We start from the raw sequence: 24,487 nt of genomic DNA, 5'->3' as shown, positions 1-24,487 counted from the left end.
TTACTCTTATTGATTGCTGTACCTTTGCATTAAGGCTATTAGATAAGAGGTTCTGGTGCTCAATGGAGAGGAGTTATTTTGAAGACTACAGACAGCACCTCAGTTGGAGCCATGTTCTTTTTCTTTTCTCCTTCCCACTATTATGTATTCCTATTGGCTTTATGAATGAGTACATTTTAAATTTGATCAAATATATATTTGCCTGCCAATAACTTCTCCCTCAAAATATTTTGTCTTTCTAATTTCAAGGATCATATTGCTGCCCTAAAACAGATTGAAGATATACAAACACAGCTGCAAAAGGAAAAGAAACAGGCTCAGGTCACCATGCATGAACTGGAGCTTCTCAGGAAGGTAGAGTACAAAGCTTCTTACTGTCAAACTTGTGAAATCGATTTATGTAGAATAGAGAAATATTGTTTTAAAAGTTTACAAATAATGCACAGTTCTGTTTGATAAATATCTGCATGTTGTAACAAGTAAAACCAAAAGAGAAACGTTCTCTACAGCTTAAATACTATGGCGCAAAGAAAAACTTATAAAATTGTAGACTTCAGTGTACACTACAGGTAAGTCCTGCCCATGTTCTTCTGCATCTGTCAGGAAGAGGTTTGACCCCAGAATAAAGACGCAAGCTGCTGCTATTGGACTGTAATAAGAAGCACCACTGTTTAGCTTTGATTCCTGGTAAAATGTCAGAGAGATCCTCATTGGAAGACATGTCACCAGAAACATTTCTCATTTGACAGTTGTGTAAGTGTATATTTTGGCAGATCACCTAAGCAAAAGTTGAACCACTTCTAAACCATTGTAGGCAATCTGATGCAACATACACATCAAGCTGTCATGGTAGAAGCTTTTCGAGCTCAAATTTTTTTTACATTAGTGCAGTTTTCATTGCCACATTGGCTAAATTCTGATTTTAAGAAGCATTAGAATGTTTTCTGCTGCTTTAAATGTCCCAGTTAGGTGGCATACTGAATTTTGAGCCTGGTAGTTTTCAAGTGCAAATTCATATTAGCCACTGTTCCAGACTGAGGTGGGGATAGGATTAGTGAACTGGGAGTGAACAAAATGGGAGGGGAGGGGGGAGAATACCTACAAGATTGGAATCTGAGTCAAACAGTGAAAGGACAACAAGGAGAATGTCTTCTGCATACAGGTGACATCAAAAGCCAAAGGAAGGGATAATGTCTCTAGAAGAGTCTTATGTGGAAGATTGTAAATAAAGTCTTGAATTAAAGGGGCAATTTCAAAGATAGGAGAAAACCAGTTTAGAGTGCTACCTCGTAAGGGCAAGTGAGACTAGGGTAGCCAGCATTGTGGAATAGTTTAAAGTATCGAAGCTGCTGAGGTCCGAGCAATTGTGTTGGAGGATAGGTTTATATAATGAATTTCAATATATATGTGAGGTTGATTTTGAGGGAATAGGCCTTGCACAATCCAGCTGGAGAAAGGTTAAATAGGTTGTTGCAGAGAGATAAAGGGGGTGAGTCAATTGGACACTAGTAATTCCTGTGGAATGGAAGTTAAGAGACTAGGCAATATTTGGAGGGAAGCCTTTAGGATTCCTGAACCATGGTATGAAAATGTCCTTATTCAAACATTTGAGATGGGTATTAGGGAGGAGTAAATAGTAGAGTACTTAGATGAGGTGAGGTGGAACCCTAAAGGAGAGGACCAGAGGTTTGGTAGAAGCACACACCTACCTATAGTGCTAATTAGGAAATTGACTTGTGGTGGGATTGTTGTGGATGAAAATAGGACAGGACTTGAAAGCTGTGGCTTACATTACAGCAATATTGTCAAAGCAAATTACTATTCTATTATAGGATGCCCAAAAGAGCACACTGATGGATATGGAGATGGCAGATTATGATCGTTTAGTCAAAGAACTTAACCAAAAGATTTCTGACAAAAACAGTAGACTGGAAGATCTTGAGCAAGAAATCGGACTTCAGAAGCGGAGAGAAGAAACTTTAAATGAAGAAATTGGTAAGGAAACTGTTATATTGACAAACGTTTACTTAATTATTACAGAAAATGGAATCCTTTTCATTTTTGCACAATATTATGTTTAAAAAAAACTATTCAATTTTAAATTCTTTTGGTAATTTGTACAACTTACTGTTGCAAAATTAACATAGAAATAGTGTTAAATTGTATCCTTGTTAAAGAAGTCGCAGAAATGCCCGCAGAAGCAAGAAACAATAAAAAGGTTATAAATATTGCATTAAATGTGATGTAGTTATTTGAAAGAGTAATTTTGCGCAAACACACTTCCCAGAATAACTGATCATCTTATCTTGCCCTCCATTTTACTGCTTAAGCGGTATTCTACAACTTCTGTCCTTGGTCTTTAGTTTCTGATATTGACATCAAAAAGTACCATGTCTTCTGTTATGGTTACGTACTATTATGCTGTTTGATGCTGTGTCTTTCTATCCCCAATGTTGCTATTCCTCTGAATTTCTTTTTTTGCTGTTGGTCACATAAAGTGTTGTTATTCTATGATCCCAATGATTATTCTGTTTCTTCAACATTTTAGCGTCACTTCAGGCATCTGTGGAGCAGTATGAGGAGAGAAGCACCAAAATGAAGCAGCTCTTGCTTAAAACTAAAAAAGAATTGTCTGATTCCAAGCAAGCAGTAAGTACAGCCCACTTCTCCTGTCTAATTGAACACATTGTGTAGCCTGTGTCTTTAATGAAGTTCTCCATAGCGAGATCTTCTGCAGACTCACATTGGTTCAGTACTCTGATAGCAAGGAGATTAATTCTGGAAATTCAAGAGTTACATAAATAAATGCTCCATAGTAGATTTAATCTTTCAACGTCATTGGGATTAGTCTGTATGGCTGGTGTGATGTTTTAGACTTGAACCAATAGGACACACTTCAACTCAGCATTCTCAAAATGAGGCAAATTGATATATATATATATATATATCAATCACAAAACACCCTCTGCATTGAGAAGGCACACTTCAATGCTCTGCCATCCAGCTTTCTCTGGCTTCCTGCTTCCTCACTTCTGACAAATGATCAGTTTGGCCGACGCGTTTCTGGGCACAAAGCCCCTTTATGGGCACTGAATTCAACCCGCACGAACAGTGACGGCATTCATTAGCTTTATTTAGCAGCCTCCCCGCCTCCCAAAGTCACTTGATTCGTTCATTGGTTCCTGGGGCATTATGGGTTATGAAGTTCTGCATGCAGGTAGTTTACTTGCAGTCAGTTCGAGTGTGCCTTTGAAATTCAAAATTAAAGTTCCGTTTCATACTCTGAGTGAGTTCCAGAGCGGGGTATGCAGGAATATGTGTCATTTGAGCATTGCGCTGTTTTATGTTCTGAAAAGTTCCGAACTGTCAGTCTCGTGCAACCCGTTGGTAGCGTTTCCTCAGGCTGCCGAAGGTGCTCTTCTCCACGGCTGGGCCGCCGCGTGTAATACCAATCACAAAATACCCTCTGCATTGAGAAGGCACACTTCAATGCTCTGCCATCCAGCTTTCTCTGGCTTCCTGCTTCCTCACTTCTGACAAATGATCAGTTTGGCCGACACGTTTCTGGGCACAAAGCCCCTTCTTCATGGGCACTGAATTCAACACGCACGAACAGTGACTGCATTCATTAGCTTTATTTAGCAGCCTCCCAAAGTCTCTTGATTCGTTCATTGGTTCCTGGGGCATTATGGGTTATGAAGTTCTGCATGCAGGTAGTTTACTTGCAGTCAGTTCGAGTGTGCCTTTGAAATTCAAAATTAAAGTTCCGTTTCATACTCTGAGTGAGTTCCAGAGCGGGGTATGCAGGAATATGTGCCATTTGAGCATTGCGCTGTTTTATGTTCTGAAAAGTTCCGAACATAACCCATAATGCCCCAGGAACCAATGAACGAATCAAGTGACTTTGGGAGGCGGGGAGGCTGCTAAATAAAGCTAATGAATGCAGTCACTGTTCGTGCGTGTTGAATTCAGTGCCCATGAAGAAGGGGCTTTGTGCCCAGAAACGCGTCGGCCAAACTGATCATTTGTCAGAAGTGAGGAAGCAGGAAGCCAGAGAAGGCTGGATGGCAGAGCATTGAAGTGTGCCTTTTCAATGCAGAGGGTATTTTGTGATTGGTATTACACGCGGCGGCCCGGCCGTGGAGAAGAGCACCTTCGGCAGCCTGAGGAAACGCTACCAACGGGTTGCACGAGGCTGACAGTTCGGAACTTTTCAGAACATAAAGCAGCGCAATGCTCAAATGGCACATATTCCTGCATACCCCGCTCTGGAACTCACTCAGAGTATGAAACGGAACTTTAATTTTGAATTTCAAAGGCACACTCGAACTGACTGCAAGTAAACTACCTGCATGCAGAACTTCATAACCCATAATGCCCCAGGAACCAATGAACGAATCAAGTGACTTAGGGAGGCGGGGAGGCTGCTAAATAAAGCTAATGAATGCAGTCACTGTTCGTGCGTGTTGAATTCAGTGCCCATGAAGAAGGGGCTTTGTGCCCAGAAACGCGTCGGCCAAACTGATCATTTGTCAGAAGTGAGGAAGCAGGAAGCCAGAGAAAGCTGGATGGCAAAGCATTGAAGTGTGCCTTCTCAATGCAGAGGGTATTTTGTGATTGATATATATATATATATATATATATATATATATATATATATATATATTGCACTGCATCTTTAAATGCCACACATAGACAAGCATTTACAATACAATAGGTCTCGCAACTGCGAGTTTTGGAGCTATTGGTATTGTAAATGGTAATGCGTTTAAAAAAAAAAAAAATTATTAAAATAAAATACCAAACAGTCAAAGGGAATACAAGAAATCACTGTGTGCAGACATAAAGGCCATCAATCACGTAGTCTGAATAAAGTACATATAAGGAGTAGCTTGTGAACAGCAACTCTGAGCATGGCGTTTTTAAACATTAAAAGGCATTGTAATTTAGAATAGTAATTTCCTAGAGTGGGGGATGTGCCTTACGAGCCACCCAGAACACATCCCACACGAGTAGCCTCGCACACTTTGTCTCGGCAAGATTGTTTGCATAGAGGTGCGGGTGACACCTTAAGCAAATCGACTTTTAACCCCTTGTGTGCTGTTGACGAGCTCAGCCCGTTATAAGGGACGATTGAGCTGCCCTCATGACGAGCTGAGCTCGTCACAGCCGTTGGAACGTTCGCAAGCGGGGCTGATTACCCAGCTGTGCTGAACGTTCGAAAAACGGGTGTGGTCGTGACGAGCTCAGCTCGTCACGAGGGCAGCTCCGCTGTGCCTCATGACGAGCCGAGCTCGTCAACAGCACAGCGGCGCTGCACGTGGCCCCCCTCCCCCCCGCACAGCAGGGGGAAAACACCCTGCAGCCAAGGGGTTAAAGCTAATCGCAGTTGCATTGTGGGAATTTAAGTTTCGTTTTTCATCGTGAGTGTAGATTATAAAAAGCTAGAATTGGGTTAAGGTCACCCACATGGCGATGGGTAAATTTGGTAGCTCCGTTTCAAATAAACTGCCTTCTGCTTAAAAAAAAGTATTTTTGTAAAATTGAAATTTGTTTTAGATAGCATGGATGCAGTCAAGTCGCCGTCTAAGCGCTGTACAAAGAAATCATAAAAACACTGTGAAAAGACAAATACATGTATCAATATAAGGGTGTTGCTAAGGTGCTATGGGGTCTAATTTAATGCAGTGTTAATCAGAAAGAAGCATGCATTCAGAAGTAAAGTGGGGCTTGCTAACACTGTTAGTCATTTCATATATATACACACTTACACGTGATGATATCATTTGCCTGTAATGATTTTCTATAGTCCCACAGCGCCCTCTGTGACCCCCCCTTCTCTCCACCCGGGTTGTGCTCGTACCTTTGTAGCACTACTCCAACATGTCCTCATAGGCCCGCACATACTCCTTCTCCTGGCTGCTGGATCATACACACCATAGCAAGCATCTGATAATAACCCGTTCTCACGAGAGCTTTTATGATTCAGCACCTATTCTGTCACAAAAAAATAAGCAAAGGGCAGCTTCCACTAGCTAATGCCATTATCTCCCCGGACAATCAGTTGCATAGGTTAGAAGACAATTGAGGTAATATAAAAGAGCAAACAACGCCATCGGCAATAACGGTTACCGCGTTAAGACAGCCCTGAAGCAGTCCGCCTTGTGAGTTTGAGGTCTTGTAGCTGGAGTTCTTTTCTGTTTTGGAATGTATGTGTCTGTACTGTTTACTAGGTAATGTGTGTATGCTAACGCAAAACTAGCTGGCACAGCAAATACTAAGAAAAATGTGCATGCCAACGCAAAGCTATGTGGCACAGTGCATGCATCACATACAAATAAAGATTCCTGCGCCTTGCATATTTGGAGCAGTACAGAAAGCACCAACAGATAACCGGCTGGAGAAACAGAGGCAGACCATGGAGGGAACACCAAATCTCACCAGGGCTCCTCGATCTCTGGCAAGGGACCGGGCCTGCCCCCTCCTCCCTGCTGCTACCGCTGCCAAGGATCTAGCACAGGCAGAGCTGCCAATCACTGTTGATGTCACAGCCTGGTGCCAGCCTCTGAGAGGGGACAGAGCAGTGTCTGTCTGTCAGCAGTTCAAAGTGATAGTTGGATTTAACAATATAACATTTCAGGAGTATTTGTACAGCGCAAGTTCATTCCAAATGGTATGGCGGCAGTGAAAACGTACGTTTCTTTTTACGAATGTTGTCGATCTCAGAAGGATGAAAAGCTCAGTAGGCCCCCTGGGATATTTGCACCTATGACCATCATGTCATGAAAAGATTACCGCATCAGTCACTCCGGCTTAATTTCGGACGGCTACCTTTTTACAGGCAGCTCAAACAAAACAGCTAACCCATAGATTGGGGAGAGGATGTGGTCCGTCTGCTAGACTGCCCACTTTGGTGCTGAAAACCAGCGTTCGAGCCTCGTGGTCGCGTCCACATCCTGTGATTCTGGGCAAATCACTTAATCTCCCCGCGCCTGAAGGTGTAATGTCCATACCGTGCTCATGTAAAGCGCTCCAATACCTTCGGGTCGAGTTCGCGCTATATAAATATGCAAAAAAAAAAAAAACTTACAATAGGGACCCGACCACCATACTTTGGTTTGGGACCGAGTGCGATGGAGCCCCCGCCACCAACTCTCCCGGTTTGGGTTCCGCTGCATTTTTAAAAAATATATATACGTTTAGGGGCCTGTTGGGACCTAATGTGAAAGGTCCTAAATAGCGTGCGGAACACGGTGTCACAGTGACAATCGGCTTCATCCAGTCCCACCCTCCACCTCCTCGACCGCTGCCAGGGTGTGCTGGATCCTAATCTGCTCCGCTGCAGCATCCGCGTCTCGGCCCACGCACCACAGCCGACCCCCCCAAAAAAGTGTCACCTGGGGCGGTACGCCCCCTCCGAGCCCCCTTAGCTACGCCACTGACCACCTGCCTAAATGTGACAACCCTTGAAACAAGATCCAAGCAGGCGATGTCTTGGGCGGTGCCAACATTCAGGCTGGTAATGACGTGGTGCCCTCCAGCTGCCCGCAACCCTCACTTCCAAGGGCAGTGCTAATCGTGAGGGTGGTGAAAGTGTGACACTCTCCATTTCACAGACCCTTCTCGGCGACTGGCCCTGGTCTGCACGGGAGGGGTGGTCACTGTCCTTCCAGAGAGCCCTCCCAGAGGCTGCCCCCTTTCTGCCACTGCATTCTACTGTCTTCTGCTTCCCAGGACCCGCCCTCCTGAGGGCAGTACCCACCTTATGCTGCTGGAAGTTTGCACTTTTCCTTTCACGGTCTTCTGTTCTCTCAGGTGTCCGGTGTCTGTACATACTACTGTTTCTCTTTCGTGAGCACTAGGCACCCTTACTTCTGAGGGTACTCCAACCCCCCGCCTGGTGTGGTTTCGTATCTTCTCTTTCACAGGCCTCTTGCTCCGGCACACACTGGCCTCTTTCTGCCCTCACATTGTAAACCCCATGAGGATGGCTGTCCCACACCCTCGGTGCGGACCCTCACTTCTGTTACAGACCCCTCTCCGAGACCGATTCCTCTCAGCCCTCACATTTCCCTCCAGACCCTCAGGCCGGACCCTCACTTCTGAGGCCATAGCGAGCCTATGGGATGTGTACAACACCCCCTCTTCGCAAGCCCCTCTGATGTCCCTTGGGTGGGCTTTGCTTTGCTGAGTGGCGTTCGACGCCTCAGCTGAGTTAATCAGACATTCAATAAATGAGATACAAATGGGGGCGGGACGGGCTGCCGTAGGGGGGCCGGGCTCTCGGTGCACTGCCACCTCGCAGTAAGGGATGTTTGAGGAGTGCTTCTGTCCGCACTAGAGGAGCTGCAGGGGTCCACCGCCCTCTCCACGGGACCTCTCGAGCACGTCGTGGAAGTCCGCACTTCCGATGACAACGACACTTATTTTAGCCAGTATCAATCATTACCCTTTTTAATACTGCGAAAAAAGAAAAACAGCTGACTAACTCGAGTAACCTCGATTATTTCAACTTTACCTCAGAGTCTCTTCAGAAACAAAAACAGTACGTTTCTATCCAGATGACACTTTTTTTTTTTTATTCAAATGCTTTTATTAGGCATTTCCAATAGAAAACAAGCAGGACAACACGCAGAGCTGGGACAGGGGCTTTGGCAATGGCAACACGGCGCGATTCAAAAAATAAACACAGGCTGCAATTGCCAAAGTCCAGCATGTATGTTGATTTTTGCATTGCGCTTCAAAGTGAAAGCAGATGCAACAAGAATGGCTTGAGCTTCAGCTAATAGTCATTATTTATGGGCGGAAACAGGATACTGAATCCCGCCCCTCCAGGACTCCCTGACCTGCCCCATGGTTGCCAAGGCAATATTTCTAAAAATATTGTCGTGCTACCGTAAGGCAGGTCATGGAGTCCTCGAGAGGCGGGATCCAGAGCAGACAAATCTGCTAAACAGGAGCTTTTTCCAATGGCAGGTCTCCGTTTCCAGAGGCCTGCCAATGGAAAAAGGGGCGTGGCTTCACGCCATACTGAAATCCCCTGCTCACAATATCTCTCTGCCTGCAGCAGGGCATGCCCTGCAATGCAGGCTTCGACCTAAAAAAGGAACTCCACACTCTCAAAATGAAACAAGTAAACTAATCAAGGTGCTTTTAAAATGAAACAATGATAGCTGAGGCAAAGTTATTCACTTTCTCATCCTTGGGCTATTCAGCCCCCACTCTCTGTAATAGCCTTATCTCTCTCGCAAGTAACCCAGCCTGCCTGCCTTTGCAGCTGAAAGGTAAGGTCAGAAAGACGTAAGATTAAACGGTGTTACAAAATGCAGTTAAAACAACATGGAGTCAATGGTCACCACATGACCTCATAATGTATAGAAATGCATATAGCACTACAGCAGGTTATGTCAACAAACAAAATAAACAGTCCTTCAGCCTGCCCCCTGTCCATACTGATGCCATCATGGCCTGCCTTTATAATCTGTGGGCTTTTTCTTTTATTCATTCACACATGGGGGGGCTTTGAGGAGGTTTAAGGACCTGCGTGGGCAGACTCCCCACTCTATACTAGTGCCTTTCCTATAAAGAGCCCACAGTCCCGTAAAAGAGTCTAGAGGGCGTGTGGATCTACATAACCATGCTTAAAAAAAGGAGAATCTCTTTTAAGGACGGTTCCTCTCACACCAAAGGTATCATGCTTCATCATAGGGGTATCTCCTCACATCCTGAACCTAGTCGGGATGCGGGCTACAACCCCCTCGCTACAAGGGAGGAGCTCAGGGATGTTTTGATGGAGGTCAGGTTGTCCTAAAAACCCGAGTTGAGCGTAATGTGTTGTGTGGGGGAATGTGCAGTGCTGAAGTGAATGGTAAATAAAACTGCCTACAAGATTAGCCAGGAACTTTATTGCGCTATCTTGTGGCAGGATTAAAAGCAAAAATCTCGTAATGTAGCTGCTGGCATTAGAGACAGCGAGGGGGTTGTATCCCGCATCCAGACTAGGTTTTGGATGCGTGGAGGTACCTCTGATGAAGCATGACACTTTTGGTGTGTGAGGGGAACCATCCTTAAAAGGGACCCTCCTCGCGAAATTTCACTCATGCAAGGTGAAGGAGGCCTTCCTCGCAGCCGCCAGGAAAAATAACTCAATCTCATTCCAGGGGCACCATTGTAGCATCTGTCAAGACGTAGCACCTACACCTTTAATGAGGCGGCAGCAGTTCCGGCCCATCACATCCAGGCTCTGGGACGACTAAGTTAGGGATCATTGGACTTATCCCTTTGGGTTGAGCTTCGAATTTAATAACAAACGGCGCCACATCACCGGCCTGAAGGAAGGTCTGGACTTGCTGGGTCTTCCTACCTCTGAGTCTGAATCCGCAGCTGGCACTTCGTGGGGGTTTCACGAGGGAACCACAAGTGAAACTATGTTGGGGTCTCCCGCTCTCATGCATCAACACGAGTTGCGAACTCTGGCCCCCAGCCTGGAGAGGTCTGTCGTTGCAACATGGGGACACCATCGTGCCATGATTTCTAGAAGACTCCAGGGCTGGCAACCTAGGACGCCACCCAAGTACTGAGAATGATCCGATTGGCAACCTGAACTATTGGGCAGCCCCCCGAGATGGGCGCGGATGGGAATTCTGATCACACCATCTGCCAACCCTGCTGTGTGAGTGACTCCACGTACGGTTGGGGTATCATCTTCTATTCAACATATGTTCTAGTTGGTATTGTTGGGAGTTGAATATTTTTTTTTCTTCACGTTGATGGGAGGGGTATGGGGAGTTGGTTTGGCACTAGCTACATACTAGATGCAAAGACACTATGGCAGCGGCACATCTACTACAGGAGGCGCAGGGAGATCTAGTTCCCAATTTTTCTGCTGAGAGGGCGCGGGGCGGGTCTAGAGGAGGGAGGAGAGGTCTCACTTGACAAGATGGTGATTACAATAGCTTCGTGGAATGTCAAGGGCCTCAACTCCCCACAGAAGAGACAAAAAGTATGGAAGTACCTCACCGATCACCACTTCGACATAGTGGCGCTCCAAGAGACTCACTTTCAGAGATCTGACGAATTGAGGCTTAAACACAAACTATATCCCCTTATTTATAGATCATCGGCGCATACTAAGCACCGGGGAGTGGCACTTCTATTTCAAACTTCGAGGAAATTTCAGCCTTTAGACGTTCAGTCAGATAAGAAGGATAGGATGGTTTTGACTAAGGGTACACTGCGTGGCTCGCTTTGAACCTTTGTTGCCACGTAAGTGCCTAATGCAGGCCAAACAAGTTTGCCCAACACCCCCTTAGACAAAATAGACCATTTTGCAAAAGGACCAACGGTTTTAATGGGGGACTTTAATCTCATTTGGCAAACTGACATAGACAGCACTCACACAGATCCAACACTGGCTTCTTCACTGTAGATATAAAGCAGACAACACAACTTAGGCATTCGGGACGCCTGGCGAACCCTGTATACCCAGACTAGAGACTTCACATTCTACTCTCACGTACACCACACCTATTCCCGATTGGACTATATTTTTATGAACGAAAGATTGCTTGACACGCTTAGTGACCAAGATCCTCCCACATTCCATCTCGATCACTGCCCACTTTCGACTTGCTAACAGTGGGGATCGGCCCCCACTACAACCCCCAAATGGTACTTCCCTGTCTCTCCCCCTTAGACAAAATAGACCATTTTGCAAAAGGACCAACGGTTTTAATGGGGGACTTTAATCTCATTTGGCAAACTGACATAGACAGCACTCACACAGATCCAACACTGGCTTCTTCACTGTAGATATAAAGCAGACAACACAACTTAGGCATTCGGGACGCCTGGCGAACCCTGTATACCCAGACTAGAGACTTCACATTCTACTCTCACGTACACCACACCTATTCCCGATTGGACTATATTTTTATGAACCAAAGATTGCTTGGCACGCTTAGTGACCAAGATCCTCCCACATTCCATCTTGATCACTGCCCACTTTCGACTTGCTAACAGTGGGGATCGGCCCCCACTACAACCCCCAAATGGTACTTCCCAGTCTCTCTCACGTGGGACAGGGTACTGTGTACTGAACTGCAGGAAGCTATCACAGAGTACTTTAAAGCTAATAGGCCTGAAGATACCTCCCCGGGCAACAATTGGGATGCTTTCAAGGCAGTCTTGTGGGGGAAATGTATTGAGCCCAATTCTACCCTGAATAAACAACGGGCGAGAGAATGGGATGGTCTAGAGAGGGAGCTAGAACAGGCGGAGCTGGCACATAAGAACAACCCCTCCAGAGTAACCTTACGTCCCCTTACAGCTCTGCGCGGCAAACTGAAAGCAATCTACATCAACAGGGCGGAATACACCCTTTGGAAATTACGCTATATTTCTTTCACACAGGGGAACAAAATAGTCAGACACCTAATGAGGCAATTATGGGAGAAACGCAAGAGGGAATACACTGGAGGCCTGCAAGATGGGAATAACAGTTTAGTCCACACAGAGGGAGAAAAAGCTGATCTTTTTGGATCCTTCTACAAGGCACTTTACCCCGCGTAACCAAAAGAAGCGGCCTTGCAAGATAGCTACATCCTAGCCCTGCGGTTCCCCCGTATCTCGCAGGCCACAAATGATAAACGTACGGCGCCCATAGCCACGGAAGAGGTGCCTGCAACTATTGCAGCTTCTAAACTGCACAAGGCTCCAGGCCAGGCGGTCTCACAGTCCACTTCTATAAAACCTTTGCCCCCGACCTTGTTCCTCAACTCACGCGCCTCTTCAACCAGATGGTGGAAACTTGAGAGGTGACCCCCTCGATGGCTGAAGCGGTGGTTACGGTTCTCCCTAAGCTTGGGAAAAATGTACAGCTCTGTGCCTCTTATCGTCCCATAGCGCTCCTAAACCTGGACGTGAAGCTGTATTCCACTATTCTTGCGAATCAAATACAGGATTTTATGCCTGACTGTATTCATCCCAATCAATCTGGCTTTATCCAGGGGAGGCAGACACACGACAATATTCAACGCATGATTCATCTGAGAAAGCCACCAAACGGGGGATACCACCGGTCTCGGTGGGGCTTGATGCCGAAAAGGCCTTTGATCGGGTGGATTGGGCATTTCTCTTTTGCGTCCTTACATCTTTTGGCTTTTCAGACAAATTCATTCGCATGATTCAGGCCAACTACTCACATCCACGCTCTCTGGTACAAGTCAATGGAGTGTTATCAGCCCCTTTCTCCCTCACGAGAGGCACTCGAAAAGGGTGTCCTCTATCACCCCTGCTTTTTGCGCTCAGCATTGAACCATTCGCAATGTCCATTCAAAACAATCTGGCGATACAGGGGTTTCCCTTCGAAGGAAACGATCACAAAATATCGCTCTTTGCAGACGATGTGCTCCTGTCACTTGCAGACCCGTCTCGATCACTCTTGGCTTGCAATTAGAATTAGCCAAATTTGAAGTGGTAGTCGGGTTTAAATCTAATCTTGAAAAATCCTATGTTCTTAATCTTACCCTTCCAGGCGCTGAGGCACGTGCCCTCCAATCTCAATCCCCCTTGCAGTGGACCAGCCGCTTCCTCCAATACTTGGGGATTCAGCTGACCCCTCGAGTGGAGGGACTGTATAAAGCCAATATTCCAGCCTCCCTCCGCCAACTTCAAAACGATCTAATGCGGTGGAAGCCCCTATTCATTTCTTGGCTTGGCCGCATCTACGCTATCAAGATGACACTGTTACCCAAATTGTTATACCTTTTTCAGGCCCTACCCATCGATTTAGATGCCACCTTTCTACCTAAAATCAAATCGTTGCTCTCACTGTTTATCTGGCAGGGGGGGGGGCGAACTTGTGTATACTTCTCAATAATGCTAGAGCAAAAAGGGGGGTGGGACTGCCAGACATTGGGTTATATTACAAAGCTACCCAATTGTGGATAGTGACAGAGTGGTTTAAAAGGGAGTCATGAAGCATTGGCTTCATGTGACTAATGGAGTGGCGGGGAGGACAATGTGGGACCTAATCTGGAAACCCAAGAAGGACCGACCCGTGAACGTGTACATTAGCACCCCCACACATCCCCTACTGAGAGTGTAGGGGAGCGAGGGGTGGACCACGTTCCATTACCCATACACTCCAATACACTTTAATCCTGCCTTCCCGCCGACCCTACATGAAGGCCCATTCAATGCCTGGAGAGAGGGAGGCTGTCTTATGCTAGATCACTTATTCCACAATCACGATATCCTCACCTTTGATAGCTGCAGAAGGGACTTCCGCTTACCACCAGAGGAAAGCTTTCACTACCTTCAACTTAGACATTGGGCACATACATGACAGAGCCACGAGGGAGAAAATGGGGTTTGAGAGGTATGTCAGAACAGTGGGCTGCATGAAAGGAGTGATCTCTTACCTCTCTAACTATCTGCTCTCCAACACACATTCGGCTCATCCGAGGTACATGTCCATGTGGAAGGGGATGTTGCAGTGCGATAATCATGACAGGGAATGGACGGCACTTTGGTCCGATATTTCAAAATTCAATCACTCCCTAGAACTTAGAGAAGCACACGTAAAAACTTTAATGGACTGGTACCTACTCCCCGCCAAGCTCAAGCGAATCTTTCCAAACACGACTGACAGATGCTGGAGGGGTTGTGGCCTACTGGGGGATTTCCAACAAATATGGTGGGATTGCCCCAAAATACATCCCTTCTGGGAGGAAATTTTAGCACAAATCAAAACCATGTTGGGCTATCCGATACCGACCACCATGGCAGAAGTTCTCCTGGGTCTTCGGGATCCCTCCCTAGAACACCAGACCAGGGACGACAAAGCTATCATGTGGACATGTAAAGGTGCGGCGAAGGTGGCTATCGCAGCAGCCTGGAAGAGGACGACCGTTCCTTCCATCTCAGTATGGCATGCGCAACTTTGGAAACTTCTATGTCTGGAAAGAATGGCGGACATATTCTGCTACGATTACAAAAGCTTTGATTATAAATAGGGCCCATTAGTCGCCTTCGTTACAAAAGGCCTGCCCTTGGCGGTGTGTCCTCCGTCAGTCAGAGAAATGCATCTCGTCCAATTTTAACATACTGCACCCTTGCCCAGTCGGTCCCCTCAGCTTTCTCGTGTAGTGTCGCCACCATATATCTTGTTATTGGGAGGAGGGAGGGGGAAGAAGGGATCTGGAGGTTTCTTTTTTTTTTTTTTTTATCCTTTTTCATTTTGGGTTAACTGTTTGGAATAATAATTTTTCTTGGGAGTACTTTCCCGGTTGGAAGAATGATGTGTAAGCCTGTCACAACACAATGGATTGTGAGAACTTAGTCTGGAGATCAGGACATACTATGACTATGAACTTTATGAAACTGTACGAGTCCTAGATTTTTCTCCATGGATTGGCATAGTGATGTCCGAGCCTGTGGCCCTGCCTTATTTTCTTTTGTGACAATGTGTATTGTATTCAGGGACTCTGATACTCCTGTTGTTGTAAAGCTAACAATGTTTGGTTTCTAAAACTGCCAATAAACATATGTTTGATAAAAAAGGGACCCTCCTTTTTTAGCATGGTTATATTGGTCTACACGCCCTCTAGACTCTTGTACGGGACCCGTGGGCATTTTTTCTTTTTTGACCATTAAATTCTAATTTTTAGTGTTAATTGTTTAATGTGTAACTATTTTATTGTACAAATTATGGAAGTAATGCATTTTAAACTTTGCAGTTAGATTGGGATTAAGCTTGGTGGAAACATTTCTTTAACATTAGAGGGTTTGTTGCATGTTGTTTCTGGTGACTTTTGTCTGAATGCTAAATCTATACAGTCTCCCCAAAGTTAGTTAAGTTGCAGAGGGGCCTGAAGTGAAAAATCTCGATCCAGATTTAAAACAGAGTTAAGCAGAGCACCACTTTCAGAAGTACAATTTATAGATTCTTTGCAAATGCAAATCACCTTAATATCAGGCAGTTCACACCATGGCCAAGCCAACTGTCTTTATTGTTGTTTAGGTACCTAAAAGCTTTCTCACAACCTAGCACATTGTTTTAAAGCAGGCGACTCAGTTGCAAGGATTGTTTGCTGAATGTCAACAGATCGTTTCTTTTTAGGCCCTATGGCATCCAGAACATAAATGCTTACAGGCTCCAACAGCAGGTGGGCAGACTGGAGACCAATAGCAAGCATAATACTAGACTGCCACTGCTAGTAAATCAGAAAACAGGCCTTGATACTGCTTCCCAGACATCAGCCTGGCAGTGCCAGGTACTGTCACAAGGTGTCTGTATGCAGCACAAGCTGTGAATCTGCGAAGTACCTACTGGAAATGACCTATTGTATGTATGTATGTAAGTGCATGGAGTGCCGGTCATGGCAGGAGAGGCTCCTGCTCCCAGAGTGTGTGTGTGTGTGTGTGTGCAGGTCCTGGGTGTTCACTCGCACTGAGCAGGGCCGTGGCCTGTGTGTCACGCGCCCTGGTGCCAGGAAGGACATGGGCCCCCTGTCTGCGGTTTGAACTGTGAAATATGAGAATAATCAGGGTTCAGTGGGCCCCGCAGGCCCCTAAGCAGCGGTGCCACTGCACCTGCTGCATCTGCTTCGAAAGGTCTCGAGCTCTGTGAAGTGAAGCTCAGTGAGCCGGGTGCTGGTTCACTGGTGGGACCAGACCCCGAACAAGACCCTTGAGTAAGCACGTGAAGTGAAGTGAAGTGAAGGGTCGCGCAAGATGACCCACCCAGGGCTGTGGGATCAGGCACTGAGTATCTAAGCACACTGAGCTGCGTGAAGTGCTGGGAGTGACCCTCAGAGAGACACCTGAAGCCCGTCTGCCGGATCACAACCGAGTGGTCACTCGCCCTGAGTTAAGTGAAGCGCAGTGTCGGGCGCGAGCTTCGGTGGCGTCAGGCCATGATAAGCTGTCACTCATACCGGTGTGGCGCGCCGTACAGTGAGCGCCTCTCAGGGTCACTCCCGCCCTCGCATCGGTGTCTTCGGAGCCCACGGGGCAGCGACAGAAATTCGTAGGGCTCTGATTTAACCAAAACCATATATGCGGCCCCTCACGGGTCGGGCCCCATGCCAGGCTGTCTTTCCTGAGCTGGGCTCGGCAGGGTTCCTTCATCCCTAGTGCGCCTCATGCGCCATCGCCCGAGCAGACACTGTGCTGCCGGGCAGAAGCCTCCGCGCCAGCGAAGGAAGCGGGGTCTGCTGGGCTTCCACCAGCTGCAAAAGCACGTTACACTAACAGCTTCATCGCATACATGTATGTATCACTGCTTGCATGTATGAAGCTGTCCATATACTTAGCTCCATAGAGTCACATTCAACAAACCCCCGGTAGCGTAGAATTGGGGCACTGCCTAGGCAAGCGCCCGTTGACCCTAGTGCCACACGTCCCTTTGTCTATCATTGTGCCTAGTGAGTGGGGGCCTAGATGATAGGGGGTGGAAAATCGAAGAGGCACAAAAGTTAAAATTAGACGTTGCAAAACTCACCTCCTTTGGGGGATCTGTTCAGTCCACCCCTGAAGGTGCCGCATGGTCATTTTGCACATGTACATGTCCATTCCAACACACAGCTCGCCGTGTCGTGCGCATCATTGGGTCGTCTGAATAGAAGCCCGTGTTAGTGCCCAACATGTCATTTATTTCCGGTTTTACATTCCAGACCTGAAGCAACAGGCAGGATGTATCTTTAGCAAAGGCAGGCGTTATACCTACAAGGGAAATGCCCACTTAAATACTCTGGGGCAGATTTACAAGCCCCTTGCTCCACTTTAAGTCACGTTTCCCATGTTAAAAGTGGCGCAAAAGTGGCGCAAAAGGCTTGTATATCTGCCCCTTTTTTCGAATTTTGAAACAAGCTGATGCCACACGTGACTAAACTCGGCCGATATTGAGCGTGACCTTTTTAATGGGACTTTAATTATCATGTCTCTTTTTTTTTAGGTTTCGCCTGGCCGTAGCAATGCGCAGCAGTGCTCGCGCAGGCGAAATCTTTTGATGTACAGTAAGGGGCTTTGTCCCACCTCTCTCTTCCATTGGCTAGCTCCATAAACGGAGGCTAGCCATTGGAAGAGATGGTTGTCAATTACTCTTTCCCTGTCACGACGCGATTCGGGGGCGTTTCCGTGTCTTTTTTTAAGTCCCGCCCCCCACAGCCTCCCTCTCGCCGTCCCGTTGTCCGTGCCTTCTCCCTCCCGCACGCTGTCCCTGCCTCCTCCCTCCCATCCACTGTCCGTGGCCCTTTTTCACCCTCCCACCAGCCAGAGAACCTTCACATACGAATGCTGCCTTTTCTGGGTTTATACATCATGCCTGCTCATGTTTGTGAGCGTTTCACACTGTACACTTTTGTGAGTACCTCCCACCAGGGTTCTCGTGTGTGGTAAAATCACACTCAGTATCTCGCATGCATGGCTCATTTGTTAGCATCTCGCACTAGTTTTCCATATTAATGAGCCTCTCCCACCCACGCTTCTGTTTCTAAGCCGTCTCTACATGAGGCTTCCTATGTTTGTGAGCATAACACACTATACAAAGCATTCCCACCCACCCACTCGCTCGCTGCCATGCTCCCCCTCCCCCGACACAGCAATGCCAAGATCTTGTTTTGTTTGTTTTGCGATCGTGCTACGCTCATTTGCCTTACAGAACGCACACTCGGCATACATTAATAGTGGTTTTGAGCTTCATGTCACAATCATGTTTAGCACTGCGCTGGTATAGATTTTTGACACAAAAAACCCCTTTGCCTGCGAAATATGGTCAACACTTTTGTATATGTCGCTTTACGTCACGCGACCTACTGTGCAAAATCTCAGCCTCACTTTCTACTAAGATAGTTCAGATGCTATCAAGAGCTGACAGGCATAAATAAATAGCAAAAAATAGTGAAGTCGGACTTTCAATTTTTATGAACTACAGGACACTCCTCCATCAAGTGCTTCGCATCTCAGTCACCTGAGAGGCATATTTGGTGCTTTTTTAGCCGCCTGTGCTTTACAGCACAAGTCAACATCTCGACAGGAATAGGTGGGGGCTTGTTTTGTTAGGCGCGGGGAGAGTGGGTGTGTGTGTGTGGCTCTGGGTGTGTGTGTGTGTGTGTGTGTGTGTGTGTGTGTGTGTGTGTGTGGCTCTGGGTGTGTGTGTGTGTTTGGGTCTGGGTGTGTGTGTGTGTGTGTGGGTCTGGGTGTGTGTGTGTGGCTCTGGGTGTGTGTGGCTGGCTCTGGGTGTGTGTGTGTGACTCTGGGTGTGTGTGTGTGTGGTAGTAATTGCTGTCTGCTGAGTTTGTCTGTAGGGTACAATAGGTCTCACATTTGCGCGAGATTAAGCTATTGGCAATGTAAATGACAATGCCATTTATTTATCTGTTTTCACAACCAACACATAAATACAAATTTTGTCATTTACAATGCCAATAGCTCTAACTTTTCCAAAGGCGAAACCGTTGCATTGTAAATGCTTGTTTCTCTCTATTGTTGATCTATTTTTAGGTCTCGGCTAGACGGCACATGCGCTGTCTCGAAGAGACGTGTTGTGCTCTATCTGTGGGCTTACATGGCACCCACCTCCTACCATTGGTAAACTTCAGCGTCACTCATTTGTTTGATGCCATTAGTGATGGCATGCTGTCGTCATGCTCTCTTCTTGTGTTTGGCCCTCCCATAGCGCATGGACCAAGTACATGTCTCCTTACACTGCTCCTGGTTTGCAGAGCGTTTTTAGGTCTCGCCTGTCGAGCTTGCGAGCCTATTGCGGCTTAAACAAGCTTTAACTAAGAAGCAAGGAATCCTGGCGATTCCTTGCAGTGCCCGTGACTTTTAAGCTCAATGCGCATGTGCATTGAGCTTAAAAGCTCGTGCACATCAGTTCCCTCAGCCGCAATCGCCCCGGCTTCTTCACACCCACATGCCGCTCTCCCCGCTCCGCCCCCTCCCCTGCCCGCCATGTGCATTTCTCCTACACCCCCTCCCCACAGCAATGCCCTCCGTCTGTTTTACAATTTGAAGAGGTGCCTCCTCACATTTCACTTCACTGCCTTCCAACCTCATGGTTGAAACTTTAGTCACCATCTCCTGTTTGTCGTACCCCAAGCAGCGATGCACGCACTACAAATCCTTCTGTTATGCCACATCTCGCAGCTTAGATTCATTCCCTCTTTCTTTTAACTCTCCACGTTTCTGCCTGTTTCACTCTCTCTTCCAACTCTCACCCCCCTCTCCATTTACTTACACAAATCTCGCAGATACCCCAAGCAGCGGTGCACGCACTACCAATCCTTCTGTTATGCCACATCTCGCAGCTTAGATTAATTCCCTCTTTCTTTTAACTCTCCACGTTTCTGCCTGTTTCACTCTCTCTTCCAACTCTCACCCCCCTCTCCATTTACTTACACAAATCTCGCAGATACCCCAAGCAGCGGTGCACGCACTACCAATCCTTCCGTTATGCCAGATCTCGCAATCTTCCAGGTACAGCACAGGCAACAGCAGTGCAAGCTTCCCTTACACATGGAACAGGTACAGCACCGACAGCAGCAGTGCAATCTTCCCTCACACATAGATCAGGTACAGCACAGGCGGCAGCAGTGCAAGCTTCCCTCACACACAGAGCAGGTACAGCACAGGCAGCAGCAGTGCAAGCTTCCCTCACACATAGATCAGGTGCAGCACAGGCGGCAGCAGTGCAAGCTTCCCTTACACATGCAACAGGTACAGCACCGACAGCAGCAGTGCAAGCTTCCATCACACACGGAGCAGGTATAGCACAGGCAACGGCAATGCAAGCTTCACTCAAACACGGAGCAGGTACAGCACAGGCAACAGCAGTGCAAGCTTCCCTTACACATGGAACAGGTACAGCACCGACAGCAGCAGTGCAAGCTTCCCTCACACATAGATCAGGTACAGCACAGGCGGCAGCAGTGCAAGCTTCCATCACACACGGAGCAGGTACAGCACAGGCAACGGCAATGCAAGCTTCACTCAAACACGGAGCAGGTACAGCACAGCCAACAGCAGTGCAATCTTCCCTTACACATGGAACAGGTACAGCACCGACAGCAGCAGTGCAAGCTTCCCTCACACATAGATCAGGTACAGCACAGGTGGCAGCAGTGCAAGCTTCCCTCACACACGGAGCAGGTACAGCACAGCCAACAGCAGTGCAAGCTTCCCTTACACATGGAACAGGTACAGCACCGACAGCAGCAGTGCAAGCTTCCATCACACACGGAGCAGGTATAGCACAGGCAACGGCAATGCAAGCTTCACTCAAACACGGAGCAGGTACAGCACAGGCAACAGCAGTGCAAGCTTCCCTTACACATGGAACAGGTACAGCACCGACAGCAGCAGTGCAAGCTTCCCTCACACATAGATCAGGTACAGCACAGGCGGCAGCAGTGCAAGCTTCCATCACACACGGAGCAGGTACAGCACAGGCAACGGCAATGCAAGCTTCACTCAAACACGGAGCAGGTACAGCACAGCCAACAGCAGTGCAAGCTTCCCTTACACATGGAACAGGTACAGCACCGACAGCAGCAGTGCAAGCTTCCCTCACACATACATCAGGTACAGCACAGGCGGCAGCAGTGCAAGCTTCCCTCACACACGGAGCAGGTACAGCACAGGCGGCAGCAGTGCAAGCTTCCCTCACACACAGAGCAGGTACAGCACAGGCAGCAGCAGTGCAAGCTTCCCTCACACATAGATCAGGTACAGCACAGGCGGCAGCAGTGCAAGCTTCCCTTACACATGGAACAGGTACAGCACCGACAGCAGCAGTGCAAGCTTCCATCACACACGGAGCAGGTATAGCACAGGCAACGGCAATGCAAGCTTCACTCAAACACGGAGCAGGTACAGCACAGGCAACAGCAGTGCAAGCTTCCCTTACACATGGAACAGGTACAGCACCGACAGCAGCAGTGCAAGCTTCCCTCACACATAGATCAGGTACAGCACAGGCGGCAGCAGTGCAAGGTTCCATCACACACGGAGCAGGTACAGCACAGGCAACAGCAGTGCAAGCTTCCCTCCCACATAGATCAGGTGCAGCACAGGCGGCAGCAGTGCAAGCTTCCCTTACACATGCAACAGGTACAGCACCGACAGCAGCAGTGCAAGCTTCCATCACACACGGAGCAGGTATAGCACAGGCAACGGCAATGAAAGCTTCACTCAAACACGGAGCAGGTACAGCACAGGCAACAGCAGTGCAAGCTTCCCTTACACATGGAACAGGTACAGCACCGACAGCAGCAGTGCAAGCTTCCCTCACACATAGATCAGGTACAGCACAGGCGGCAGCAGTGCAAGCTTCCATCACACACGGAGCAGGTACAGCACAGGCAACGGCAATGCAAGCTTCACTCAAACACGGAGCAGGTACAGCACAGCCAACAGCAGTGCAAGCTTCCCTTACACATGGAACAGGTACAGCACCGACAGCAGCAGTGCAAGCTTCCCTCACACATAGATCAGGTACAGCACAGGCGGCAGCAGTGCAAGCTTCCATCACACACGGAGCAGGTACAGCACAGGCAACGGCAATGCAAGCTTCACTCAAACACGGAACAGGTACAGCACAGCCAACAGCAGTGCAAGCTTCCCTCACACATAGATCAGGTACAGCACAGGCGGCAGCAGTGCAAGCTTCCCTTACACATGGAACAGGTACACCACCGACAGCAGCAGTGCAAGCTTCCCTCACACACCGTCACACACCCTCAGCTTCACACACCCTCACTCACCCTCACACACACACACACACACACACACATACAACAACAAAAAGAAGAATAGAAATAAACTATCCTAATCCACACTCTAACTCCTAGATTTAAATCCTGAGTCCTAATTCACCCTAATAAACTAACAGCCTAATTCACCCTACAAATACACCCTCAAGATACGCAACAGAAAGACATCCTAGAAAATAACAACCTAAGTAAAAATACGCGCAATGATGTTTTTCAAGCTTCAGGTCACCAAACTAACAATTATTAGGACAACAGAACACCAACAAAAGAACGAAGAAATCTCGGTCAGGATGCGAGGACGAGGATGTACAAACCCAAAAGTAAAACAGCCTATTTTTAACTTGGGTAATAAACAAGCACTATTCATCCGGTAAATGGGACGGATTAAACACAATTGTCACGAGTTACACACAAAGCCGTAGGCATATAACAATAGCAGTTCATCACACGGATTTACATCAAATATAGAAAACATATTACGCAAGTTGGATTCAGCGCTAACATCCCTCAGACGCACTCCTCCCACACCCCCGCTACGCCCCCTCCCCTGCCTGCCGTGTCGAGTGGCTTCAGGTATCTTAGCCCCATTCCAGGCCCCTGCTGCTTTCACACCCTCATGCCGCTCTCCCAGCTCACCCCCTCCCCTGCCCGCCGTCTCAGTTATCTTAGCCCCACTCCAGGCCCCTGCTGCTTTCACACCTTCATGCCGCTCTCCCCGCTCACCCCCTCCCCTGCCCGCCGGGTCACATTCATCCCCCCTCCCCTTCTCTGCCTTTCCTCCATTCACCCCAGCGCCACTTCTCCTCCCCCCTAATTACATGCCTTTCACGGCAGCTCTCTCGCACATCAAAGGCTGCCCCCCACTCCTCGCAACAGACTTCGTTGGCCCCGAGGCAACCAGTTCTGACACACACCAACTTACAGCTTGACTTGTACTGACCCTGCACCCCAGCAGACATGCAATCATCAGACATCCACTATCATCAGACATATATATTCACCCACTCTGCTTCAGTCACCCACTTACACAAATCGCGCCGATACCCCGAGCAGCAGTGCCCGCACTAGCGAGCGTTCTGTTATGCCACATCTCTCAGGTTACAGATCCCTTCTCTCTTTCTATTCCTCTACACGTTTCTGCCTCTTTCACTCTCTCTTACAACTCTCTCCCCCCTCTCCATTTACTTAGACAAATCTTGGTGAGGCACAGGCAGCAACAGTCCAAGCTTCCCTCACACACAGAGCAGGTACAGCACAGGCAGCAACAGTGCAAGCTTCCATCACACACGGAGCAGGTACAGCACAGGCAACAGCAATGCAAGCTTCCCTCAAACACGGAGCAGGTACAGCACAGGCAGCAACAGTGCAAGCTTCCCTCACACACAGAGCAGGTACAGCACAGGCAGCAACAGTGCAACCTTCCCTCACACATAGATCAGGTACAGCACAGGCGGCAGCAGTGCAAGCTTCCCTCACACATACATCCGGTACAGCACAGGCGGCAGCAGTGCAAGCTTCCCTTACACATGGAACAGGTACAGCACCGACAGCAGCAGTGCAAGCTTCCCTCAGACATAGATCAGGTACAGCACAGGCGGCAGCAGTGCAAGCTTCCCTCACACATAGATCAGGTACAGCACAGGCGGCAGCAGTGCAAGCTTCCCTCACACATAGATCAGGTACAGCACAGGCGGCAGCAGTGCAAGCTT

The 24,487-nt window shown here is 47.9% G+C and overlaps 1 protein-coding gene across 1 annotated transcript in view; it reads left to right on the top strand.

Annotated features, from left to right (window-relative positions):
• The window catches only part of GCC2 (GRIP and coiled-coil domain containing 2), a 413,631-nt gene that overhangs the window by 215,341 nt on the left and 173,803 nt on the right, over window positions 1-24,487 (top strand). Inside the window, exons 12-14 of the mRNA XM_078658140.1 lie at window positions 250-354; window positions 1,833-1,995; window positions 2,549-2,649. Coding sequence (XP_078514266.1) covers window positions 250-354; window positions 1,833-1,995; window positions 2,549-2,649 — 369 coding nt within the window. The remainder of the gene's footprint in view (window positions 1-249; window positions 355-1,832; window positions 1,996-2,548; window positions 2,650-24,487) is intronic.

This window comes from Lissotriton helveticus, chromosome 8 (assembly GCF_964261635.1).
Source record: "Lissotriton helveticus chromosome 8, aLisHel1.1, whole genome shotgun sequence".
Classification (NCBI taxonomy): Eukaryota; Metazoa; Chordata; class Amphibia; order Caudata; family Salamandridae; genus Lissotriton; species Lissotriton helveticus.
The sequence above is the reverse complement of the archived record's forward strand: the minus strand, read 5'-3'. Positions and strand labels throughout refer to the sequence as shown.